Raw genomic sequence first — 25806 nt, forward strand, 5'->3', positions numbered from 1 at the left:
TGTGCTGTGAACTTTGCCTAACAGTTCCTCCAAGATTAGTTGTGAATTTCACTGTTTGTTAATTTCCCACCTGCACTCCGATGTCCAGCGATGCTTGGAAATGTGATGAAAACATGCTCAGTTGAGGCATTCGAGAGGGCATTAAATGCTCCTTTAAATAGAAATAATATACAAAATTACAGAGTAAAGGTAGGAGAAGGAAAAAGGGAAGTGATGGCATAGTGGTATTGTTGTTTCACTAATAAACCACACATCCATGTAATGCTCGGGATTTAAGTTCCAATCCCAGCATGGCAGCTTGTGGAGTCTGAACTTGAAAACAAAATCTGGATTGTCAGTAGTTGCGAAAACCCATCTAGTTCACTCATGTCCTTTTTAGTGAAGAAGTCTGCCATCCTTACCTGGTCTGGTGTACATGTGGTTCAATGCAATATGATTGATTCCGAACTAAAGGGTCGAACAAGCCACTCGGTTGTATCTAATTGGTATAAAAAGTTTCAGGAAAGAAAAGGAACCAGACGAACTATCTAGCATTGATTAGGCATTGGAAATGATCATGGCAAGCCCAGTCCCAATTGTCCTTCGAAATCCTCTTTCCTAACAACTGAGAGCTCTTGCTAAAATTGGGAGAGCATTCTTTTAGCCTAATCCAGAAACAACCAGACTTAACCATACTCTTGGAATCGCACCTTACAAACAGCATCCGAGATAATACCATTTCCATACCTGGGTATGTCTTGTCCAATCAGTAGGATAGAACCAGTAGAAATAGTGACCTAAAGGTATACAGCCAGGCTGGTGGAATAAAATCAGTGGACATGGCAACACAGTGGTATACAGTCAGGCAGCTGGTGACCTGGGAGTCCTCAGTATTGACCCTGGAATCGACAAAGTCTCATGGTGCCAGACTAACAAGTGTCTCTCACTCTCCGTCTCTGTTTTCGTCCCCCCGCCCCCAAAACAATGAAAAACACAAACCATGTAATGAATTAGTATTATTTTATATTGGAAGCAGCACTAATGATGGCCAAGGCAAAGAATGTACTCTTAGTGTAGGATTTCAATATCTATTGCTAAATATGGTTCAGCAGCATCATTACAGAGCTATTACTAGTGGAGTGCTGGGGCCATAATCATTTACAGTATATATTAATGCCTTGGATGAGGGAAGTGAATGTACTCTAATTGAGTCTGTGGATGACACAAAAATAGGCAGGAGAGCAAGGACATGCAGTCTACAGAGGCATATAGACAGGTTAAGTGAATGGACAAAAACTTGGCAGCTAGAATATAATGGGGAAAATGTGAAGTTATGCACTTTGACAGAATGGAGAAGGACAACAGAAAGCTGCTGCACAAAGGAATTTGGAGTCCCTGTGCATGAATTACACAAGGTTTAACAAGTGATAAGGGAAATTAAGTGGGATGTTGGCTTTCATTTCAAACATTTCATTTCATTTTCCTTGTTTAAAACTAAGGAAGTCCTGCCAAAGCTATGCAAAAGCATTAGACAGACCACAATTGGAGTACTGTGAACAGTTTTGGTCTTCTCATCTAACCAAAAATGTACATTAAAGTCAGTTGCAAGATGGTTCAGTAGGTTGGTCCCTCATATGGAGGGGTTTCCTGATGAGGGGAATTTCTGTAGATTAGGTCTGTACTCATTGGATATCAGAAGAATGAGAGGAGACCTTATTGAAATAAGTAAGATTCTTCTCAGCTTGCCAGGGTTGATGTGGAGAGGTTAGACCTCCCAGTGGGAGAGTCTCGGTAGGTTCTTAATGTTAAAAGGAGAAATCCAACCTTGCCAATTATTGCTGCAGCAGTATGTTCTCAGCCTTCAGTAAGGTGTGGAAGGGGTCATCGACAGTGCTGTCAATTAGAAGTTCCTGAGCAATAAGTTCCTCACTGATGCTCAGCTTGGTTTCTGTCAGGCCCACTCAGCTCCTGATCTTGTTATGGCTTTGGTTTAAACATGGACAAAAGAGCTGAACTTTGGTGAGGAGACCCAATGATTACCTTAGACATCAAGGTTGCATTTGAGTGGCTGTGGTATCTAATCGCCATAGTAAACCAAAGTCAGTGAGAATTAAGGAAAAATTCTTGGTTGAGTTATACCTAGTGCAAAGATTGTGGTTGTTGATTTATTTATTGTCACATGCATTTTGTTTAAAAACTACTGTGAAAAGTGTTGTGTTATGCACAACATCTGTGGCACGAACTTAAAACACAGCAAAATAAGCCAAAACATAGACGACAAAGGCAGAAAAATAGAGAAGTGTTCAGATTTCCAGTCCTTGTTAAGTAGTCTGCCATGGGCCAGGTGGCTTGTCATGAGCCCCATTTGCTGCACCCTTTGCCACTGGAACAAATGTCACCACTCTTCAGTGCCATCTCGCTTCCACTGGTGCCCTCGCCACTGAGTCCTCAATGGATTTTGCCACCAATGTCGCCAGGTACGGCACTGGCCCAAACTTGACTCAGCTGCTGCCATGAGTCTGCTTTGGGCCCATCTTACCGATGCAGCTACTGCTGCCAGGTGTCAGATTGGGCCCAAACCTACCTCCTTTGCCCCCATGAGTGCGCTGGGCCAACTCCAGTCTGCACTGAGTGCACTCACCCCCACTGTGGTCATTGCTGTGACTGAGCTCTTCAACAAGAGATAAGTAAAATAAAAGAGAAGAAAAAAAATGAGAAAAGAGATAAATAAAAGAAAAGAAATAAAAGAGAAAAGTGGACAGAGCAGTCAAACCCCAGACTCAGAAGCAATACTCTGCTGCCATCTTACTTGTAGCTTATATGGGTCAGTCATCTCAACTCCAGGCCATCTCTGCACATTTCAAAGGTTAAATTTAAGAAAAATAGTTATTTGACCGATTTTTCTAATCGGCCTGTTCAAAATGTAATTGCACATCCCTGGAGCATGTGGAACGTGAACCTGGGCCTCCAGGTGTATGGACATTACACTGTGCCACAAGAGGACTCAAGCTACTGTACCTGGTCCCAGGCAGTCTCCCATCCAAGTACTAGGCTTGAACCTGGTTAGCTTCAGAGATCAGACGTGATCGCTTTGGGTTAGATATCTTTTAATCTATTCAGAGTTTTTATTACACACCTCTCGAGCAGTGGGACCTAAACCTGGGCCCATCAGTCCAGGGATGGGGAAACTATTACTGTGCCCCTAAAGAGGCCAGTATCATTGGTCAAACTATTTTCAGTTGCTTCATCAATGACCTCTTCTTCATATTATCAGAAGTGGGGATATTCACCAATGATTGCACAATGTTCAGTGCCATTTATGAGTCCTCTGGCACTGGGTGTTGCTTGTGTACATGACCTTTTAAAAGTTTTCTGTTTGCATTATAAAATGCCTTAAAAGAGGACACAAGTGTTTAAACCTATTCTAGGGAGTTATATTGTCTCTATTAATCAAATTTATTGAGAAAAAAAATCAGCGAATGCACATAGCTTCGTGTGTCTCAAGATGTCGACAATATATGGTTAATTTCTTTGTTTTACGATAATCAAGTCAACAAGCCTGTAGTGTTAATAGGTAATATATATATTTTGCTTGAATGAGACCAGAATTAATTACATTAGGGCAGAGAATCAAAATTGTTTAGGTAACTAGACCAACTTGGAGTATTTTGATAGGGGAGATGTCTAACGAAGTTTAGAGCAAGACCTAACCAATTAAGCGAAAACAGGACTGATTTGGATTGTAAACTTCAGAAATTTCTTTTTAAAACCCTTAAGATTAGGGCAATGACTTGTCCAGCTTATCCATTATTCATTCCATTGAACTGTACTTCACACTATCCACTCCCTCAGGTCTTGTTGTGAGCCCACTTGTGGAGGTTCATCCACAGTTTGTAATCTGGAGTCTGTGAAGTCTGGCTAGCCATGAAAGCTGACAGAAGTCCTCTTTACAAATGCTGTCTGACTGTCACAGGCTATATAGTTTGATAATTGGCTGTAGCTGTTACCAGGTACCTTTTGGATAGCCTTTAGTGTATCTTCCCTCTTGAAACCATCTTGTTTCAGTTTCACATAACAGGAGTAAGATGGAGCTATTTCTCACTGTTCATTAATGTGATTTTTATCATATTATGGACCTTATCAGAGTTTGAGAATGATTTCTTTACCTGTGTAGTTCCAGATGAAACTGCATTTTCCTATGAGGAGAAAATCTTAAACTTGTACAGTGATTATTCATGAAGTTTTAACTGAAAGTTCCATTTTTCTAAAATGGCATTGGACAAACAGACAGAAAACTAGCCACTAGGACACATGAACATCAACTAGCCACAAAAAGACATGAACCCCTCTCACTAGTATCTGTACATCCAGATGAGGAAGGACACCACTTCGATTCGGACAACACATCCATCCGAGAACAAGCCAAACAGAGAGAGACACAAGAATTCCTAGAAGCATGGCATTCCAACCGGAACTCTATCAACAAGCACATTGACTTGAATCCCATTTACCACCCCTGAGAAAAAAAACAGGAAATGACATCAACGCAGGAAATGATGTCACCAACCCAAGGAAATCTAAACACATAAATAGAAAGCAGGTCATGGCGCCAGCGCTTCATCCAGAGACTTTTTGATGATGTTACCTTGAATGGTGATGAAATGTCTGAAAACGAACCTTGCAGCTCAGCAAGCAAACCTACCTCCAGTTCTGTTATGACTATTGAGTATGTTGATTCATGGAGTAAAACTCAGTAATGGCTTGTTACCTTTGCAATTGTCTGTTTCATGTCTGGATACTAAATATAGTACTTTGAATACATGCTGTTACTACATTGTAAATCATGGCTTCTTCAGCTTTTTGTTAGTGTTCAAATTACATCCTTAACTTTGAGTTGTTACAATGAATGTAGTATAAAAAGGATGAAATTGAACTAACATCTAGCTATCACAAATCTATTTAGAAAGGGAACTGTTAATTTTGTAGTAGTTACATTTAATGTTATGTGGCATATTTATCATCTATTGAGCAATTTTGTGAAAACTAATAATGTGTGAACAGGGGACTGACCAGGTGAAGCTGTCATCTTTTCAGTGAAGCCAGAATTGTTTGAGGAATATGCAGGTGGTAACTGAACATTGGTAGCAGTTACCTTTCCATTGCTGTTAGAAATCAAGGCATGGATAATTAAATGCAATCATATGTTGAAATAAAGAGAAAACGTATAACAGCAAAAATATCATACACTTTTCTCTCTTCCCTTAGGTGCTTATATGACATCCTATTTGAAATACGATTCTGATGAACTTGAGCAAGAATTGGATGGTGTAAGAAGCAAGAGATCAAAACTTGGTATTTTTTTGGCATTCATTTTTCTCAAGCGAAAAGAATAATTCTACATTTAAACAATTGAGAACAAAGAAAGAACTGGAAATCTCAAGTAACAGGAAAAGCTGCAGAAATTAGCAGTCATGAAGACCAAACAATTGCTGCTACTTTTTGTCTTTCTTCAAAACCAGGAACAGATTCAGAAAAGTTGAGGAGAAAATATAAAAATATTGTAAATCAAGCACAGAGGTGATGAGTAGGGTAGTGAGGGGATACATGCAAGTTCTACTTAGACTGAGGTCCTGCAGAATTCGTGGCAAAATCTTTATAGTTTTTTCTTCCATTGCCATATGATGCTGTAAGACAGTAGTTACTTAGAATCAAAATGGATTACAGAATGCAAGCATCAATTTCCGGGCTATGTTTTAAATGATTTAGATGTTTTTTTTCTGAGCAACAAGCAAATTGATTAGTTATATGAATCCTAGTTACACTCCACTCACAGACCATGTATAACACAGACTAGGGATTAAGTTTCATTTAAAACTTGCCTTAAACCAATGCTGTCTAAACATTTAAACTGTAGTTTTCCTGCACCCATAAATGCAAGAGACAATGTGCTTTTTGTTTAAAATGTTGTGTAATATGAATTCAACTTTTAAACAGCTAGTTGAATATATCCACCTAATTGCAGTTTTGCCACTGGAGGGCTTGATGAAAATAATGTGAAAATTGCTCAGATGCTGCACCTTCCTTGGGAATTACATATTTTGGCAATAGGGATGGAATTTATCTATTTGTACTCTTACATGGATTTGGTTTATCCTTTTTATATAACAGTTTGTTAAGGTGCACTTGGGAGTCTTAAATCATTTGATAAAGAGCTCTGTATTGCAATTTGTAAAGTAGTAATGTAATTTCTACATTTGGTATCAGAAGTCAAAATAATTTTTGTGAGGAGTCTGCTTGAGATTTTATCGGGGCGACTTTGGTTTTTGGGGTGGATGCAGAATTAACTGAATTTGTCAGTATCAGTATTTATTGGTGCTCCATTAAAAATAGAGATATAGTACCAAAGAAAAGCATTAATTTCCTAGACACGGAAGCGTTTAAATTGTCATGTGTCATAAGGCATAAATTAGCAAAAGTTTTCTTTCACCGTTACCTGATGTACAGTTCTGGACACAAAAGTATCACTACAAACATATTCTGCAGATAGGTCTAATCTCAGGAAATTTGTTTCCATCACACATACACACAGCTGGAACAGCTTAACTCAACAGTTTCTGTCCTTTATTCTGAACATCAGATCTCAAAATTGAGATTTAAATTGAAACTTCATACATTGAAAATTGATATTCGACACAATAGCAGCAACATTTTTCCCCATATAATAGATTCTGAATATAGGTAACCTTAAAATAGAATTTCCACAGTCACGTGCAAGGAATTTATTACTTGGTGATTTCATATTTTCTTCACTCCCAATTAACTCAAAATTTATTTTTCGATAATTGTTCTCCTTTGCACCCTTCCCATTACTTTCCCCATTCACTGCTATCATCCCCCACACCTTTTATCTCCCCTCCATGCCCCAATGTAGCCTCCCTTTTCCATCACCACACCTCTTTAGTCTCCTTCTCCCCAATCCTAAACTCGCCACTTCTGTAACATCCCTCTTCTCCCACAAGCCTGTCACCATCTCCCACTCCTTGCATCTTCCTGGCATGCTCTTCCAATGCCCCTCTGGCACAACCCTCCTCTTTGCCCACTTCTCCTCCACCCAACTTTTCTTGCCGCTGTCCTCTTCCCCAATCCCTCCGGCAGTCACCTACTCCCCTTCCAGCCCTCTTGTTGCACATTTTCTTCCCTGCCCTCCTCTTGCAGTGTCCACTTCCCCACATCCCTCTAGTGTCATCCTCCTCCTCCTCCTCCTCTCCCATCCCCCGACCAGTAAATGTCTCAGCTCCATGGGGACAACTTCTTTAATTGGTTGGGACTGTGATTTAATTTGTAGAGGCATTTTGGGGATTTCCAGGTGAATTCGTCTGCTGCTTCAGTATTTTAAGCACTGTTTCATATTAAACTTGAGAAATAGCTCTGTTCAGTTGCCATTTTTACTGTTTGCTATAACCGAATTCAGTTTAAAACTTTGAGCAATGTCGCATTGACAGGAGTTTTTAATTAGTTTGGTGTTTTCTTTTCTTAAGAACGACGCAAGAAAGCTTCCGCATGGGAGCGGAATCTGGTTTATCCTGTTGTCATGCTGATACTACTGTCAGGGACGGTGAGTTGCTTTTGTTTAAATTAGTACAGTTAATGCAAGTGTCTGTATTATTCCCAGTTGTTCACAAATTTTTATATATAATCCGTAGTATAACTTTTGCATTTCTAATTGCTTACATTCAAAGTAAATGAAGAACAACCATTCTTGCTTAGTGGTGTTATGCCCAGACTCTGGTGTCAAGGGTGTTCCACTAAATTGTTACGGGTCCAGGTGGGATGCCACAAATCGATAAGCTCCCGGGTGAGCACGGGTGAACTGGCTCCCCTTCTTTATTCACCCACCCCCTTGGTTAGTAACACCAAAGTTAATTTAAAAACGGATCCCTTTCCTTGTGGATACTTTTCTCCCAGACCCAAATGAGCTTGTGTTTTTCAAAAAATTGCCAACTCAACCAGGCTTCCTTGAGTTAACAAAATGTGATTTTAGGAACACATGAGCACAAGTTGGCCCTTCAGCCTTTGAGCCCACTCCATCATTCGCTAGGATCATGGAGATCTGTGGCCTAATTCCATATGCCTGTCTTGAGCACATATACCTTGATACTCTTGCTTCACAAAAATTTGTCTTCCTCAGATTTAAATCTAACAATTGAATTCACGTTGACTACCATTTGAGAAACACTGTTCCAAACCCCCACTACTCTTTTTGCTGCCTCTAACATCTCACTTGAATGGCCTGGCCCTAATTCTTAGTATTTTATGTCCTCTCGTTCCAGAACCTTCAACCTATAGAAATTTACTCTGCCTTTCCCTGTTAATATTCCTGAAGACCTTAATTAAATCATCCTTAACCTTCAAATTACAGAGGATAAAAACCTAATTTATCCAATCTCTCCTCATAGCCCCTCATAACCCTGTAAACCTGCTCTGAACCCCCCTTCAGGGCCAAAACATCCTTCCTAATATGTGATGCGCAGATCTGCTCACATTACTCTAAGTGAGGTCGAACTAATGTTTTGTGTTACTACAGCATAACGCCTGTACTCCATACATTTCAATATGAAAGCCAGCATTCCATTAGCTGCCTTGACTATTTTCTGCACTTATTTATGGCGTTTTCAAGAGCTATGCACCCTAAAGCCCCAAATCCTGTTGGGCCTCCAACATTTTCTGTAGTAGAAAAACCTCAGAAGAAATGAAATCACAGCGTGCATACACATAAATTAGAAATAAGAGGAAAGTTCAAGAATCAATCTGTGAATTGTTTATGAAGTTTGGTAATAGAATGTTGCAGCCATTGCAATGGAGGTTATCAGTAACATTGGCGATGTTTATTAAATAGCTGATCTCAAGATTGTTTTGTAGGTTGGTTGATATTGTATGTGAGGAAATCTATTAATATCAATGTTTTTCCACAGACTTTTTATGACCCAATTATGTCTTACAGACAATTTCTGTCCTTTTGGTTGCTTTCAATATACTGGCTCTGTTGGTTGATGAAACTGCAATGCCAAAAGGATCACAGGTATTAATCAACTGCAATTCTGCTTCAGTGGTTGTTCTCTTGATATTCATGAAGTTGGATGTTGTGTAACTTTTTTGTTTTTGTCTGCTACTGTTTTCAATCTTGCCACTTACTGTTGTTTAATCTTTCAACTAATGTCTTAACAAAATAGTATCCAACTGTGAGATGTGAGTAGTAAAAGGATTAGTTTTGATGAAACTTATTCATTATATGATTTGCTGATACACCTAATCACGTTCAGGCTGATTTTTATATATTCAAGTTTGTGATTCCAGGCAGCAACTTGATGTTGCAAACCCTACATCAACCAGCAGGGAGAACTCTCAATACAGTCAAACAGATTGAAGTTCACTCTGCTTCATTTCAAAGTCAGTGATCAAATCCCCAGTGGTGAGGGTCCATAAGACAAGCTGGTTCAATACTTCTTTAAACTCCAGAATTGATTGAGGTTTTTAAAAGAAAACCAAGTATTTTTGGAATGTTTTTTATGGTCTGTCAGCAGTTCCCATTTTAATTTGCTTTTGCACCAAAAGAGAAGAAACCGGTGCATATTTGTAATGTTGTTTACCAATTGAAGAAAGAACTTGTGTATTGCTTTTTAGAATCTCAGTATCCCAAAAAGCTTTGTTGAATTACTGTTGCAGTGTAGGAAATGAAGAAGCACGTATATAGATAACATTAAGAGTTTGTACCCAACATTTCGTTTATAACACTTCTGAAACTTGTGAAGGTGGTCATGCGCTACCTTCTTGTGCCATCACAGTATAATGTTAAAAGCATTTCCAGGATATTGACATAGCAGGTAAGGAAAGTGTGTCATTTAGAGTAGACTATGCTCTCAAGAGGTTGGTGTTTTCACGCTCTTGCTGTCCTTGTTTTACTAGAGCATAGGTTGTGGGCTTTTGCAGTGGTGTTGAAGAAGCCTTTGTGTTTTTGTAATGAAGCCTGTTGATGGTACACATTACAGTCAATTTAAACTTATGATGAATATTTAAAGTGGTTACTGCAGTACCAGTCTTGAAAGTAAAAAGGTGCGGTGCTGGAAAAGCACAGTCGCTCAGGCAGCATCTGAGGAGCAGGAGAGTCAACGTTTCAAGCATAAGCCCTTCATCAGGAATGTCACATTCCTGATGAAGGGCTTATGTTCAAAACATTGACTCTCCTGCTCCTCAGATGCTGCCTGACTGGCTGTGCTTTTCCAGCACCGCACTTTTTGACTCTGATCTCCAGCATCTTCAGTCCTCTGGTTTGTGCCAGTCTTAACAGGTTGCTTTGTTCTGGATGATGCCAGACTTCTTGAATATTATTAAAGCTACATTAATACAAGAAGGGCAAAATATTTCATTACACTTCTACCTTTGTAGACAGCAGAAAGATTTGTGAAATTTCCAGAGCCATCGCAAAAATTAAAACGTTTATCCAAGTATGCAAGAGCCTGATTTATCTTTCACGTAGTTCCAGGTTAACAAAAAACACCAACCAGGTTTCAGAACTAAGAAATAGCTGTTCACTTGTGATTAGGTAATACGTTTAAAACTCCTCTCTAGAAGCTCCCCGAAGCATACGTAATGATATACAAATTGTGTTTGCTGATTGCATGATGTACAAGTGTCTATTGCACTAGAAACTGCTTTAATCTGGCATTATGCCCTAGGACTATAGAAACAGTCAAGGAATTGGGGGGAAGGGAGAAGGAAAACGGAAGCTGTTGCAAAAAAAATCCAAATCGGAAGGCAATTCTTAGTCTATCTCTCTTTCCCTTGTTGCCTTCTCCCCCTCTCCAGTGACCTTGGGACCACCACTCCATATTCTCATATATTTGGATCACAACTCTCCAGACCATTATCAGTGTATCAGCCATTCAGAAATGCATCTGGGAATAGGCTCTGGAATCTCACTTTTCACTGATACTGGAGACTGCATGTTTCTCCCACTGACTGCCCATCATGCTTATTATTGGGTTTTGCTGGAACCTCATCGAGTCTTCAATTGTGATTTACTGTAGAAATGTCTTGTCAATTTCCTGCCATCCCTAAATTTATTCCAAGAAACTTGGTTATGGTACAATAAATATTAATAAACAATTTAAAGTGCAGATGTAAAAAAAAATCAAAGATATCTAACCTGTGTTCTCTTACGAGAGAGAAAAATTGTAAGCTGATTTTCTTATAGACATGTATTCCCAACAGACTACATACATAGAAACATGAATAATGGCCCTTGAGCCATTCAATTAGATATTCAACAGGGGTATATTGAGTGCAGTTCTAATAACCTAATTATGGAAAATGTGACATTGCCAGCAATGAAATTGATTGTAATATTTAGGAATTTATTATTTGAGGTAAGGTTAAATTGGGCCTGATTTCTTTGGAAAAGGGAAGCCTTCAAGTTTGTGAAAGCAACTGGGGAAATTGTTCAATGTCAATTTTGTCAATGTGTGAAATTTTCAATTAATAGGGAGAAAATGTTACTTATTCAGGAATAAGGGGGAAGTAACATAGACTGTTGAATAGGTTACTGATGTAGAACACTGAGAAAGGCTGTTGGAAAGCACATTTTAGTCCTGATTCCATGATAAATATTGAAGTAACAGTTGGCCTCAAAAATAAAAAAAGAGTACTCCAGGATCTCTGGTGTGGATTTTTGTCTTCTCAACAGCAAATTTATTCTGGCAGCAAGTTTTGGGGCATCAGAGTTCCAGTAACAATGATGTTGGTGGTGAATCACATTGGAATATTCTCACAGACTGCAAACCCATAAGTAAAATACACTGAATTTTTTTCACTTTATATTGACTGTTTGTACAAATGTTATTAAATGATTGCACATGGACACATGGGATTAAAGTAGAATCATATGTATTTTTATGACATACATAACATTTAGGGTCAGAAGTATACCATTCCACCCCTTAAGCCTGCTCTGCCATTTGATTAAAATGATGGTTGATCTGATTGTAGTCCTAACTTCACTTTGCATTCTGCCTCTCAAAACCATTAACATGCTTGTTGATCAAAATATCATCCAAGTCAGCTTTGAACATGTTGAATGACCTGCTGTACTGTGGGAAGTAAAATTATATAGACCAATGGGTAACTAATGGAGAAATAGCTGCAAATGTGTTGCTGGTCAAAGCACAGCAGGTTAGGCAGCATCTCAGGAATAGAGAATTCGACGTTTCGAGCAATGGAGAAATATGCCATTCTGCAAATATAAAATTAGTTTCGCAGGAGATGAGGTTGCTCAGTAGTGATTGCGAACTTAATACATCAGAAAGAAACCTAATTGTACCTTATTCAGCAGAGTATAACTTCTGAAAAAATGTTCTCATTGGTTCAATGATTTCTACTTGATTACAGTCCGAGGGTATTCAACAGTGCGTGTGTAGAAAAATGTAGAATTCCTGAAAGCAACTTCAGGATTTTTGCATTTAATTGCACGTGCAGACTCCAGAAATTGTCAGTTTTGGAGACGTCTTGATTCAGAACGCTGATATCGCTACTGCAGGGTACAGGTTGTTGTGCGATGTCCTCTTCCCTGTTGTAAGCAACCTATATAATTTCAATTTGCAGCACTTTTAAGATTTTTTAGTCAGCTGTGCACACCGATTATCTTCTGTGAAATAACTTGTGAGCCTCCTGAAGGATATCTTCTGGTTTGCTGCACATCACATCTTGGAGGAGTCGTTACCATTATGCATGATCATGAAGCAAGCTTGTTGGCTTTTTTGGTTTTTGATCACCAAATCATTCCGAACAAGCAATTGGTTTCAAATGTGCTTACTTTAAAAGTTTATATTAGAGAAATATGTTGATGAAGCCAGTATCGCTGTTGATCACTAATTTGAGAGGTTGAGATTATATTTTTAAGCTGTGTAAATGAAGGCCAATATGCATGATGTTGAGGATGCATGTTAATATTTCAGTGATACTGGCACCAATTAAATCATTCGTTCTATTCAATACTTTTGTTAAAAATTATTTATAGAATCATAGAGTTGTATACACGGAAACAGACCCTATGGTCCAACTAGTCAGTGCTGATATTCCAATCTGACCTGGTCCCATTTTCCAGCATTTACCCATTATCTTTCTAAACCCTTCCTATTTATATACCCTGATGAAGGGCTCTGGCCGATTTTCCTGCTCTTCAGATGCTGCCTGACTTGTTGCTTTTCCAGCAACACACCCTCAACTCTGATCTCCAGCATCTGCAGACCTTACTGTCTCCATATCCCTCTGGACCCTTCTGATTCATGTACCCATCCAGATGCCTTTTAAATGTTGTTGTAATTATACCACCCTCCACCATTTCCACTGGCAGCTCATTGCATACATGCACCATCTCTGTGTGAAAAAGTTGCCCCTTAGATGCCTTTTAAATTTTTCCCCCCCTCATCCCAAGCCTCTGCCCTCTAGTTCTGGACTCCTCCATTTCAGGGAAAAGACCTTGTCTGTTTATCCTATCCATGCCCCTCATGATTTTACAAAACTCTATAAAGTCACCCCTCAGCCTCCGACATTCCAGGGAAAATAGCCCTGGCCTATTCAGCCTCTCCCTCTCGCTCAAACCCTTCAACCCTGACAACATCCTTGTAAATCTTTTCTGAACCCTTTCAAGTTTCACATCATCCTTCCAATAGGAAGGAGACCAGAATTGTAAGCATTGTTCCAAAAGTGGCCTAACCAAAGTCTTGTACAGCCACAACATGACCTCCCAACTCCTGTATTCAATACTCTGACCAAACATTGCCTTCACTATCCTATCTACCTGCGACTCCACTTTCAAGCAACTATGAACCTGCACTCCAAGGCCTCTTTGTTCAGCAACACTCCCAGCAACACTTAGCATTAAATGTATAAGTCCTGCTCTGATTTGCCTTTCAAAAATGCAGCACCTCACATTTGTCTAAATTAAACTCCATCTGCCACCCCTCAGTCCCTTGTCCCATCTGATCAATATCCCATTGTTGTCTGATGTAACCCCCTTCACTGTCCACTACACCTTCAATTTTGGTGTGATTCCTTTTTAAATTTTTCCCCTCTCACCTTAAACCTATGCCCTATGGTTTTGACTCTCCACAAATACATCAAACGAGCAAAGGAGTGGGCAGCATGGTGGCGCAGTGGTTAGCACTGCTGCCTCACAGCGCCAGAGACCTGAGTTCAATGCCTGCCTCAGGCGACTGACTGTGTGGAGTTTGCACATTCTCCCCGTGTCTGTGTGGTTTTCCTCTGGGTGCTCCGGTTTCCTCCCACAGTGCAAAAATGTGCAGGTTAGGTGAATTGGCCATGCTAAGTTGTCCGTAGTGTTAGGTGCAGAGGTAAATGTAGGGGAATGGGTCTGGGTGTGCGTGCTTCAGCGGGTCGGTATGGACTTGTTGGGCCGAAGAGCCTGTTTCCACCCTAAGTAATCTAATCTAATCTAAATTATGTTTTAATGAATAATGGTGCCTGCGGAAAAATCAGTTGAATTTTGTTAATGGAAGGAAAAGAATGTTTCTGAAAGCTGTTTGACTGCAATCTTACAGAAATACTGGTAGGGTCTGAAGACTGAGGTCAATCTTGAAAGACCACACTTAATCTTCAATTTATTTTGGTCTTATTCATCATGATCTCTTAATACTCCAAGATTATCTTCGATGACAAGGGGCCATTCAGGTTATTGATCTAGAATAAAGAAAACTTCTTTGTTAGAGGACATGAATCTATGTTGATGAATTATATATTGTCCTGTTTCATTTTATGGCTTTATGGAAATCAAAGGAAAATGTCCGGTCTGTTATTTGCATGTTTCAAAAATATGGCTTATTAGGTGATCTGGTCTTGAAGTTTGAGCTGAACAAAATGATACACGAGTTGCATTTAAGTCCAAATTCTTGCTGAATCATATGCACGTTTTAATTTAGAATGTTCAGAAGTGTTTATTGAATGTTTCCTTTAAAAATCAAACAAAAATTGCATTCAAAATTTAACATTAGAATAAGTTGGATTGAAATGGTGGGATTACTTAGAATTTCAGGTTACTGAGTGGAATTTAAATTTTATAAATGTATCCATATTAAAAAGGTACTCCACACATCAGTTCAAAAAATGTTTAATGCTAAGTCATTAAGAAACTATAAAACATTAAATATTTTAGTGCTTATCTCATATATTTACCTGATACATCTATAAATACACAGACCTTTGTTAATTCGTTGAATATGATTTAGTCTTTTTACAACGAAAATTTGATTTTTGTCCAGACCAGATTTTTCTATTGTGTTCATTTGTTTCCCCTCTCTGTATTTAGGCAGTAAGCATGAATGTGTGCACATGATCAAACAGTTGTAGCAGAGCATCGAATCATGAAGCAGCATGTTCTATCTTTTAAACTGAGTCGCATTCACATACTGAATGGTACAGCAGACATTGAAATTGATCAAGTGCGGCTGGAAACAAAAGTTCAGTTTATGATTCAAAGTGGTATTTGTTGGCTTGATAAGAATGGCAAAGTGCCAGTCCAGGTTTGCTCTTATCAAGCCAAAAAATCCTGTTTTGAAGTCTTTTTAACTTGTTTCTGGTCATAAACAGGTGGAATTAGTTTTACAAAAACGTTTCAAAAACATGTCCTCCTTATGCTGCCATGAAGCGAGGGAAAGGACAATGAAAGGTTTTGGAATTGAAATATTCCTACTCTTTAACTTGATTCCAGAAAATCTGGGGCAGGGACAGATGCATTATTGTTTGTGGTTAGCTAGCTAAGCTATGTAGATGATGGAACTGCCAGTTTATGCTCATGTATTAAGTCTCAGTCAGAACATTATTGGTTAGTCTCTTGGTTAAGCAGGAAAATATAGTTCTGGATACTTCTCTGATTGCTACTGTCCTGGATTTGTTTGAACCAAATGTAAACCACATTTAGTCGAAGCTTTAGCTTAATTCCAAATCTGGACACACGAGAGCTTCAGAGAGGACCAGAAGACTTATGGCAGTGCGTGCAGAAGACATTTCCTAGAATAGTTCCAGGAGAGGATGAGTGCAGTTACCTAAATCGACTAAGAACAGCTGGGGTTGTTTTCTTCGGAGTAGGGAAGATTTATAAGAGATTTGTTAGATGTGTTTAAAACTTTGAAGTATTTAAATAAAGAGAAACTGTTTCCTGTAGCTGATAAATGGGTAACTGGAAAGTACAGGCCAATGGCAAAAGGACCATAGGTACATGAAGAAAAGTTGTAATCTCACGAATGGTCAGGATTTGGCATTCAATACCAAGAGGATGACTGCTGTAGATTCAATAGTAGCCTTTTTAAAGAGAATTGGATGAATCCTATTAGAATATATCTATGTCTGAGATAAAGAAATAATATTCCAGAGATTGTGAATCACTTGGTTGCTCTTAGAATGATCTGGCCAATTTCCTCTGATTTTTATTTTCTTAATTCTTTTGTGGGTTGTATTTCTGATGAGGCCAACATTTGGTGTCCATTCCTAATTACCTTTGAACTTAATGCTTGGTCATTTCACAGGACAGCTAAGAGTTAACTTCGTTGCTTTGGCTATGGAGTCACACATACAGCAGACTTGGCAAGAATGGCAGATTTCCTTCCCTAAAGGACTTTTTTTTTAACAACAATGTTTGCTATTTTCATGGTCATCATTATTGAAAGTAACTTTGCAATTCTAGATTTCTTAATTCAATTTACATTCCAGTAGCTGGTATGTCCCTTTTACATCAGATTGGGCCTCTGGATGACTCAATCGATAATATTCCCACCATACCACCATCTCTCCCCTCCCATTTTCTGTGGTGCACTAATTTTATGTATCTATCTGTGCAACTGGTGATTCTCTTCAGTCAAATAGGCAGTGAGGTACATGATTAGTGCATATAAATAGTATTGGTGAAAAAGGAGTGGATCCAAAAACACGTTATACCGGGAGGTTTAAGATACCTGGGCATTGATCTTATTGAAGTATGGATGGTAAAACTCAACAGATTGGTATGTTTCTAGTTTAAAAACTTCAATAGGTTTATAATATCCAAGCTGAAAAACCTATCCATCAGCACCTGTGTGATATTGATTCTGCTGCTTTGGTTCATTGTTACCAGCTGTTAATCCTGTACATCAAAGAGCACCAAATCTCTTCCCCCTCCCTCAAAGAAATTATGTTTGTACCTCCAAAACCCACAAGAAACACATTTCAAGCCAACTTCCTCTTTAAGGTGTAAATTGACCTCAAATTAACATGTGTTCCTGCAATAAAATTAGGTGTTCTGTAGATTTGAAAGATGAATATCATGCATTATAGAATGGAAAATCTCAGGTATTGTTGCAAGACTGGTTTCATGGATCTTGGATATTATTTGTTAGAACATTCAATGGCGACATCCTTAAAACCTCCATCATTCACATTCTGATACAATTGTTTTATAATTTTGTATCCATCTAGATTAGGATGTTTGAGTCTTAAAATTAATTTTCACATTCAACCACTTGAGCTATTTTTGAAGAACTAAGTGCTAATCTAGTTGAAACGTATTGATATAGTGTTATAAAACAAAATATTATGTTATCAAATGCATAATTTCTTGTTTAGAAATTTGGAAATGTTTGAAGATATCTTTAATCCCTGTGTTTTTTGTCTTTCCCTGTTTATTGAATCCTTTAAAACTATCAATATACTTCTCTTTTGTGAAAATTTCAAAGGTAGTTAACAGAATATGGTTAATAACTTTTGAATTTACTTTAATTTAGCAGTGCTATAATCTTAATTTATTTTTGAACTGGTTTTCAACACAAAATTATGTGTGGTTTCAGAAAGCTCGATTAACATTTCAGCTGTTTTTACTGCTGAAGTGTGAAACACAAACATGAAAGGGATTGGAGAAATACAAAAACGCAGCTGATAAAATATGGATTGTATTGAACGCTAAATGTTTCATGATAATGAACTTTCACACAGTCGTGCACAGGCATCAAAGCAGCTTCTTTGGTGTTTGTTGCAGCATGAAGCGCATTGAATTTGCTGCTGTGAAGTATACAAGGTCACGCACAGTGTAAATACCTTTATTTTGTCTGAATTAGTAAATAACTAGTTTGTTTATGGCAAGTTACCAGTCAATACTTTCACCTGTTGATTAACTACTTATCTACAACAAAATGTCGTTTAATCTCAATGCTTTCTTCTGTTTTGAAGAAAGAAAGTCCATTGTTAGTTGTTGTATGATGCTGTCTATGAACAAACTTCTAACAGTATTAACTTTGTCCACTAGATTGTAAACAGACTGTGTGCTATCCTTGTAATGGCTGCAAGATATGTTTCCCCTAATATAATTGTCAGTTTTTAAAATTGTTGAATCAGTTTTGCCCAACCATCCCCAGATTTGAGAATTCTTGGTCATAAGCATTTGCTATTGCTCCTCAGTACAGGTGAATTCTTGACACGCGAGGCAGCGTGAACTAAGAGGTAGTGGGGTTAAGAGTGCACAATTTCTTTTCTCTTTGCACCAATAAGACACTGTTACTCAAGGCCTTGATTTGTAAGTTGTCACTGTTTTGAATGGATTGGTAACAATCTGCTTCTCCAATCACTTCCATGCTTCAAGGAGAGCTTCAGAGTGTCTTTCAAGTATTTTCTTTGCGCTCACCTGGAACTTTGGCTAATTGAGAGTTGCGAAAATTGGACCTGGGTGGGGGAAAACACTTTGCGGCCCTCTTGTGTCCAATCCATTGTACTTGATTTTGCAAGAATTTTGCTTGAATACTTGTGCTGGCTTCAAGGACACTCATGTTTTATTTACATGAGTGTTTTATGTATCATCTTACTGATTCTAGTTATGCAAGAGGCACTACTGATCGAATTTCTTTAGTGTACTTATTGTCACTGATCCATGGCAGTATGGAAATGTAATGACAACAGTTGTTTTGTTAGGTAACTGCTGACTGCACCCAGGTGGAAAACTACTAATGAAGACCTTAGGCGTCATCGCTGCTCTCATGGTCCAAATAGGGTGGTGGTCACAATTCAAAGATGAATTTTTTAATTCCAGTTCAATTTTCCACTGTAGTCACCAGTGTCCCTCTGCTATTTCTAACCTTGAGAAATTTTTATACAACACTTTTTCTGAACCCCCATTTTTGCCATGAGTGGCCCTATCAAGAGCAGGAGCTGCTAACAACATCTGTCAAGGGATCTTATTGTGTACAAGCCTCCTTATGATAATGTACCAATTCCTACTTTTACTGATAGTAGTCATGATTTGGAGATGCCGTTGTTGGACTGGACCTGATGAAGGAACGTCGCTCCGAAAGCTAGTGTGCTTCCAATTAAACCTGTTGGACTATAACCTGGTGTTGTGATTTTTTACTTTTACTGAATTCATGACAGAAGATAATGGAGAAACCAAGCATCGATGGAGAGAGAAACAGTTAACATTTGAGTTCAATACAACTCAGAAGTGAAAGAGGCTTGGAAATGGTTGTTTTTCTGATGTTAAAGAGGGGGAGATATCTACAGCTTCTGGAACTCAATATTAAACTCTACAACTTGAGAATATGACCTTGATCCTCCCATTTCCTTACATTCCCACCCTCTCAGCAATGTTCTGTTAAATTTGCTCTAGCAAAGCACACCCCTTCTCTCCTTTTCATGCCTTTATTTGCACCCATTTTACATCTTGCTCCTTTGCCATCATTAATAATGTCTTTTTTCTACTCTGGGCACCCTAACCATCTGTCTCACTCACTCCTCCTCCCCCTTTGTCATCATCATAAAAAGCACCATATTCCTGCCTCCTTCAGTTCTGAAGCGGTCATATCCAACTCAGAATGTTACCTCTGTTTCTCACTCTAGATGCAGTGGGGCTTGCTGAGGTTCAATAGCAATATTTTTCACTTTGGATTTTCAGCATCTGCAGTATTTTGTTTAAGTTGTAAAGAATTCCTCCTTTTTCTAAAGCCCCATTTGAAGGCGGTGGTGGTGACTGGGTGTGATGTCTTTTCATTTAACTTGCCATAGTGACTATTTTATACTATATTCGGGAGGTTTTCAAGCATTAGTAATGTGGAAAGGGGGGTATGTAACATAGCCAGACCAGCCCGACCCATATTAATCAGACGTCAAGCTTTCTTCCCAGAAGTTATTCCGAACCAATGATGAACAAATATTATTGCAAGTAAACCATTGCAACAGGTTTTTTTTCCTTCATTTGCCCCCTACCCTGCCATCCATCAATCCAATCTATTCTAAAGCTACTGAGACCAATTGTGATACTTGGTCATCAGATCCATTAAGGTAGCATGAGATATGGTGTTTTCTGGTGTCTGTGGTTAGGTTTTACTGAAGGCAATCATTTTTTAATAGAGCCAGACGTAGATTGGTTAGCATTTTGAAATAACATTAAAACTCCATGCCTTAATTTACATAATCTTGATTTGAGTCAAGGATTTTTCTGATCAAGTAAGAGGTTCTACTTTTTCCACACATAATTTTGATAATTATATAATCCTGAAATATGTGCAATGATATAAGTATGCTTAAATAAAATAATTAATTCAACTACCACAACTTGTATTTATCGTTTTTTTTCTACCTCAATTTAGTTCTCTGTTTTAGTTTTTAGATCCATCTACATTTCCATACTAAGTCCTCCAAAAGATCGGGCTGCATTTGTTGGGTTCCATACAGGAGTGCTAATTTCCATGCTGTTTTTTTACACAGCCTTGTTGTGGTTGTGTATCATTTATCATAAATTGCTTGTTTACTCAGACCACTGAAAAGCTTTCAATGCTACTTGTCAATAGCAGCTCTCTATTTAAACAGACACCTACAAGCGATTTAGTTTAGGTTTGGAGAGATAAAGACAGAGTGTTTCACTCAAAGTTAGGATTTAGATTGTGTAACTGTCTTATGCTTTTGAAGCAGTTGTTGTCATGATGCATTTGCAAATGTAATAAATACCTAATTTAAAGTTTTGAGATGTGTTATTTTAAATTCTCGCCAGAATTATCTTTTTTTGCTGCTCCTGTTCTGTTACATTTCCAGAGAAAATCCTACTTCTTGCTCTGAGGAAACTTCTGAAAAACGTAAAATGTTTGCCTCTAATTAGGGATGGAATTTTTCCACTTGTTTTGCATTTTGTCTCTCTCTTTTCCCTAAATCTGATACAATGGGCTAAAAGGTCCAAATCCATTCAAATTTAATCATAGCTTTGTGATGTAAAGCATTTTTTTCTAGTTTAATTATTGAGATAATTCATGAACATTTTGTATCCTTGCTATGTCTGTCGTCTTCTAGATCATCGCATTCCGATGGTGTGAAAGCAGCTATTGGCCCATCAAGTCCACACTGACAGTCTGAAGTGCATCCCACCCGGACCCATTGCATCCCTATAATCCTGCATTTCCCATAGCTAATCTACCCTGACACTATGGGCAATTCACCTAACCTGTAGATCTTTGGACTGTGTGGACTTACTTTCTTCAGAAAATAAAGTGTTTTTCACTTGGTTCGCTCTTGCTTGATTAGCAAATTTATGAAATATCCATCTTAAGGTACCACAATTAACTACTTCAGTTTTGGCCATGTATTTTTCACTTGATCTTTCATCTAATTTCAAAAATTTAAATGTTGACTGAAGTATATTTCTAAACATTTTTACTCTTAACATGGGAGTAGTGTTTGGGAATTTGGTACTTATTGCCAATGTATAATTGCCCTTTTTGAAGCCAAGTGGTGGCAACGCATCCAGAACCATTGTTGCCTACCTGTACTATTATTAAAACTTCAGTACAACTGTGTGGTTTGCAAGGCCACTGCCAATAAAGAATCATTGGAGTGTTAGAGTTGCATATAGATCAGATGAGATAGCCACAGCCAAGGCATCAGTGGACCACTTGGGGGTGTCTGACAGTCCAACAGCTTAAATCTCAAAATTTCTTGAAATTGAATGCACATATGAAACTGCATTTGCAAGTTTGAATGTAAAGTTTCAGGGTTACTTAGGCCACTACACAATAGTGTTCAACAATAATGTCATCTGGTTTGCATGTAACCCTTTACATCCATATAACCTTGTTATGGCCTCAGCCAAGCAGTGTCTTAATTGATTAGGAGAAAATGAGGACTGCAGATGCTGGAGCAATTGATGGCATGTTTCCTGCTTATGCATAAAGACTTAATCTGCAGTTCGTTTTTAGGCAAAACATAACAGCATTTCTTCCCATAATATAGAGCTTCAATAAGTTATATTTTTTGACAGTTCATATCTGCTACAGGATTTGTTTTATTTTTAAGGATGGAATATCATTTTTAAAAACAAGTTTTGAATCCACCATGAGTTTTTAAGAAGTTTTAAATAAAGATGCAGTTTCTTATCTTCACGTATTAAGTGCATTTTTTTTAAATAGTTGTAGAAGCAAAGATGGGAATTCTGTTTTAAAGCACTTGATTTGTACAAAACATATTGTATCTACGTCGGACTTTATCATTTCTCAAGGTGTTATTGTAATTTTTGCAACGTACAGTGATTGTTTTGAAGGCAAATGCCGCAGCAATATCCCAAAAGTAATGAGAAGAACTATCTTTTTTAAATGGTATTGGAAACAGAAATGCTTGGTAACAGAAGTAGAAAACTTCCACGCCCCTTTTCAAATACTATCATAGGATTTTTAACCACTTCCAAAAAACAGATTGACCTTGATTTATGGTTACATTAGTAAAACTTTAATTTGTGTAAAGTGAAAGATAAACTTAATGTGGAACCTAAAATACCGAGACTAAAAACAGTAGGGAGTTTGCATGTTCCATAATGTTGACACAAAAACTGTCAGAAATCTACAGCAGGCCTGATTGCATCTGTTAAGAGAAAAGGAAATATAACTCTAACCAAATACATTGCTGATCTAAAAAGTAACTTATTTGTTTCTTTGCAGATTCTGGTGCACCTGATTTTTCAATTTTCATACTTTTTAAAAATTATGATAAATGGTTAAGTTATGAGCATTGTTTATTGATGTCGCATGTTCTGTTTGGCTACAAATCTCCTCTTGAAAGTAACAAGGTTTTATTGCGCAAACTTGTCACTGTGTGACAAAAAAAATGCAATGCCCGAGTCTCCAGGTTTGTTTCATGGGAGAAAGACTTTGTTTTCATGCTTTTTTTCTCTTCTTTCAGGAACTGGGCCTTGGTAAAGCCTCTCTGTCTGCATTTGGGTTTGTTGGTGCAGCGATTGAAATCATTCTGATTTTGTATCCTTTTTCCCAGTCATGTCTGTCAACAAGTATTATAACAAGTTTTCTGCCACAGTGGTATTTTACTAAGAGTTGGATCTAGGAAAACAGTAGTGATGGCTTGGACCTGTTATAACAGACACTTGAGAGAAATTCTTTGTTGTATCCAACTCTAAGGAAGTGAAGGAGATGGTTAAGAATATGAATGAAACCGTGCATTCCTCACTCTGCAGAGGTCCTTTTCCTTAATTCTCACAGCTATCTGATGGTGTCCTCTGTCGTCGGCTTCTATAGCCTCCGGTTCTTTGCAGCCCTCACTCCCACGAAAGATGACACAACCATGACAAAGGTATGGTGGGCAGAGGTGATGATGTATATGTGGCCTCTCTTGTAACCAGACAGCTGCCAGGTTTTCTTCAGTAATTGCCTTTAATGGCTCATTTGCAATGACCAATATTTGTTTGTGTGCTGCGTAAATACAAACTGGAAGATTTTCATAAAACTAGGTAGTGAAGAAAAAGGATGTACTCTGTTTGGTTTGGATGGTGTCCATTCAGTTGTAAATAGCTTGCGATGGAAAGGCTTGTTAACTAGCTATAGAAATCCAGTGAAAGGACTTTTCTTCAAAGGAAACATCTGCTAATGAGTAACTTTAATTGAACTAATTGTACCTCTAATGCTAGCATATAAGCCATAGAATTCAGTTTATTTAGAGTGTCTACAGAAAATTGTTCTTCAAAGCGAAGCACTAAGATTGAAGATCTAAAACTTCAAAACTACTTAGAGACAGATGGTGCCACCTCTGTTTTGCATATATAAACTAGAGATTTAAGACTATCACTGTACCATGATTTTTGTGGCAACATTGTTAGAATCCTTTTTCTGTTATTTAAACAGGTTGAAAAGAGTTTTTAAAAGTCCAAATCTGTGTAATGATAACTGTTGTATGCAATCAAGATGTGAGTGCAAACTAAACTTGGATTTTGTCTGAAGGGAAGCTTCAAGTGACTGCTTATTGCAAACTAAATCCCTAAATAGGAATTTTTTTCAACAAAAGTGTTCCTTAATCCTACGTAAGTTTTTGGAAGGAATTGTTTATCTATGGCTGTGATTTGCCTTTTTGAATTTTGCTAAGAAGGAGGTTGGCAGCTGCACTGCTGACCATGAAGCAGGATTATCTTCAACTTTAGTTTAATTTCAAAGTCAAATCTTGCAGTCTTTGTTAAATTGAGCAGTTTTATAACATTTGACTGCATCGTCCTGATCTGATGCTCAAACTAAGTACTTCTTCCAAAATGGAGGGCATTTTGTATCCAGTGAGATCAAACTATAATTGGCTAAATCAAATATGATGCACAACCTCTAAGAGCCTTAATTCTTTAAAGTATTTTAAAATTACTTTTGTTACACTACTGTTCTAATTTAACACTATATTCATTTTGGTTTAAAAGTCAGAAACTTAATATTGGTTTCTTTCCATGTTTTTCTTTCCCTCTAACAGATTATTGGAAATTGTGTCTCAATATTGGTCCTTAGTTCTGCATTACCAGTTATGTCAAGAACCTTGGGTAAGCTGTGTTTTATTCTTGTGAAAACTTAACAACTGACCTGAGTCAAAATGTAGACCTTGTTTGAAATTACAGCTGTTGGAATGTATATTTCAATACTTCGTTTTTAGACATGCAAATCAGTGAAATCCTAACACTAAAATTCTGATGAGCGGGAAAAGTCTAATGTAGTTATGATAAGTTTTCAAAGAATTTTTTTTAATTAGAGAAAACTGGAGGCTATGGTTTTTTTTTTAATTAGAGGGGATGTGAATAGTGATCTCCCCACATTATTATTGAGGCATATTTTGTTAATGTAGACAAATGAAGCTACAGACTTTATCAAAAAACGACACATTTTCTGGCATTATCCAGCCTACTAAGATCTCACAACTTTGTGTAGTTCTTTACGGTTCTGGGCAGAGCAGTCGCCATACCAGGCCATTATGTACCTGGACAGTATGCTTTCTGTGGTGCATCTGTCAAAGTTAGTGAGGGTCCTAATGGACATGCCAAATTTCCTCAGCTGTCTGAGGAAGAAAAGGCATTGTTGTGATTTCTTGACCTTGCATCAATATGGAAAGTCCAGGGCAGACTGTCAGTTATCATTACTCTGAGGAGCTTGACACTCGCCATCCTCTCAACCTCTGCTCTGTTGATGTAGATGGGGCATGTTCTCCTACTTACTTTCTGCTACTGTAGTCATCTGAAACACTATAGCAACTGTACACTACTGTAGTCTTGCAGCAACTTAGACCTGATCTCCTCCATCATCGGTAATATTGTATGTCAACTGTATCCAGTGTTTCTTGGCAGATGCCTTTGAGTCTTCAAACGCCTATGCAACGTCTTCTCTGGTATTGCCAGTTGTGACTGCCTCGACTCTTTTCCAATCCATGATAGTGAGCAAAGTTTCTTTGAAGAGCCAGTGGGGGTTACAAGTGAACTTTCCTTGTGGTGCCAACCCATGTCTAGAGTTGTGT

The 25806-nt window shown here is 38.1% G+C and overlaps 1 protein-coding gene across 1 annotated transcript in view; it reads left to right on the forward strand.

Moving 5' to 3' along the window:
• Positions 1-25806, forward strand: part of lmbr1 (limb development membrane protein 1) — a 270045-nt gene that overhangs the window by 193796 nt on the left and 50443 nt on the right. Inside the window, exons 10-15 of the mRNA XM_060825130.1 lie at positions 5245-5331; positions 7518-7594; positions 8981-9058; positions 23221-23294; positions 23535-23625; positions 24778-24844. Of these exons, the coding sequence (XP_060681113.1) occupies positions 5245-5331; positions 7518-7594; positions 8981-9058; positions 23221-23294; positions 23535-23625; positions 24778-24844 (474 nt within the window). The remainder of the gene's footprint in view (positions 1-5244; positions 5332-7517; positions 7595-8980; positions 9059-23220; positions 23295-23534; positions 23626-24777; positions 24845-25806) is intronic.

Source organism: Hemiscyllium ocellatum, chromosome 5 (assembly GCF_020745735.1).
Source record: "Hemiscyllium ocellatum isolate sHemOce1 chromosome 5, sHemOce1.pat.X.cur, whole genome shotgun sequence".
Lineage (NCBI taxonomy): Eukaryota > Metazoa > Chordata > Chondrichthyes > Orectolobiformes > Hemiscylliidae > Hemiscyllium > Hemiscyllium ocellatum.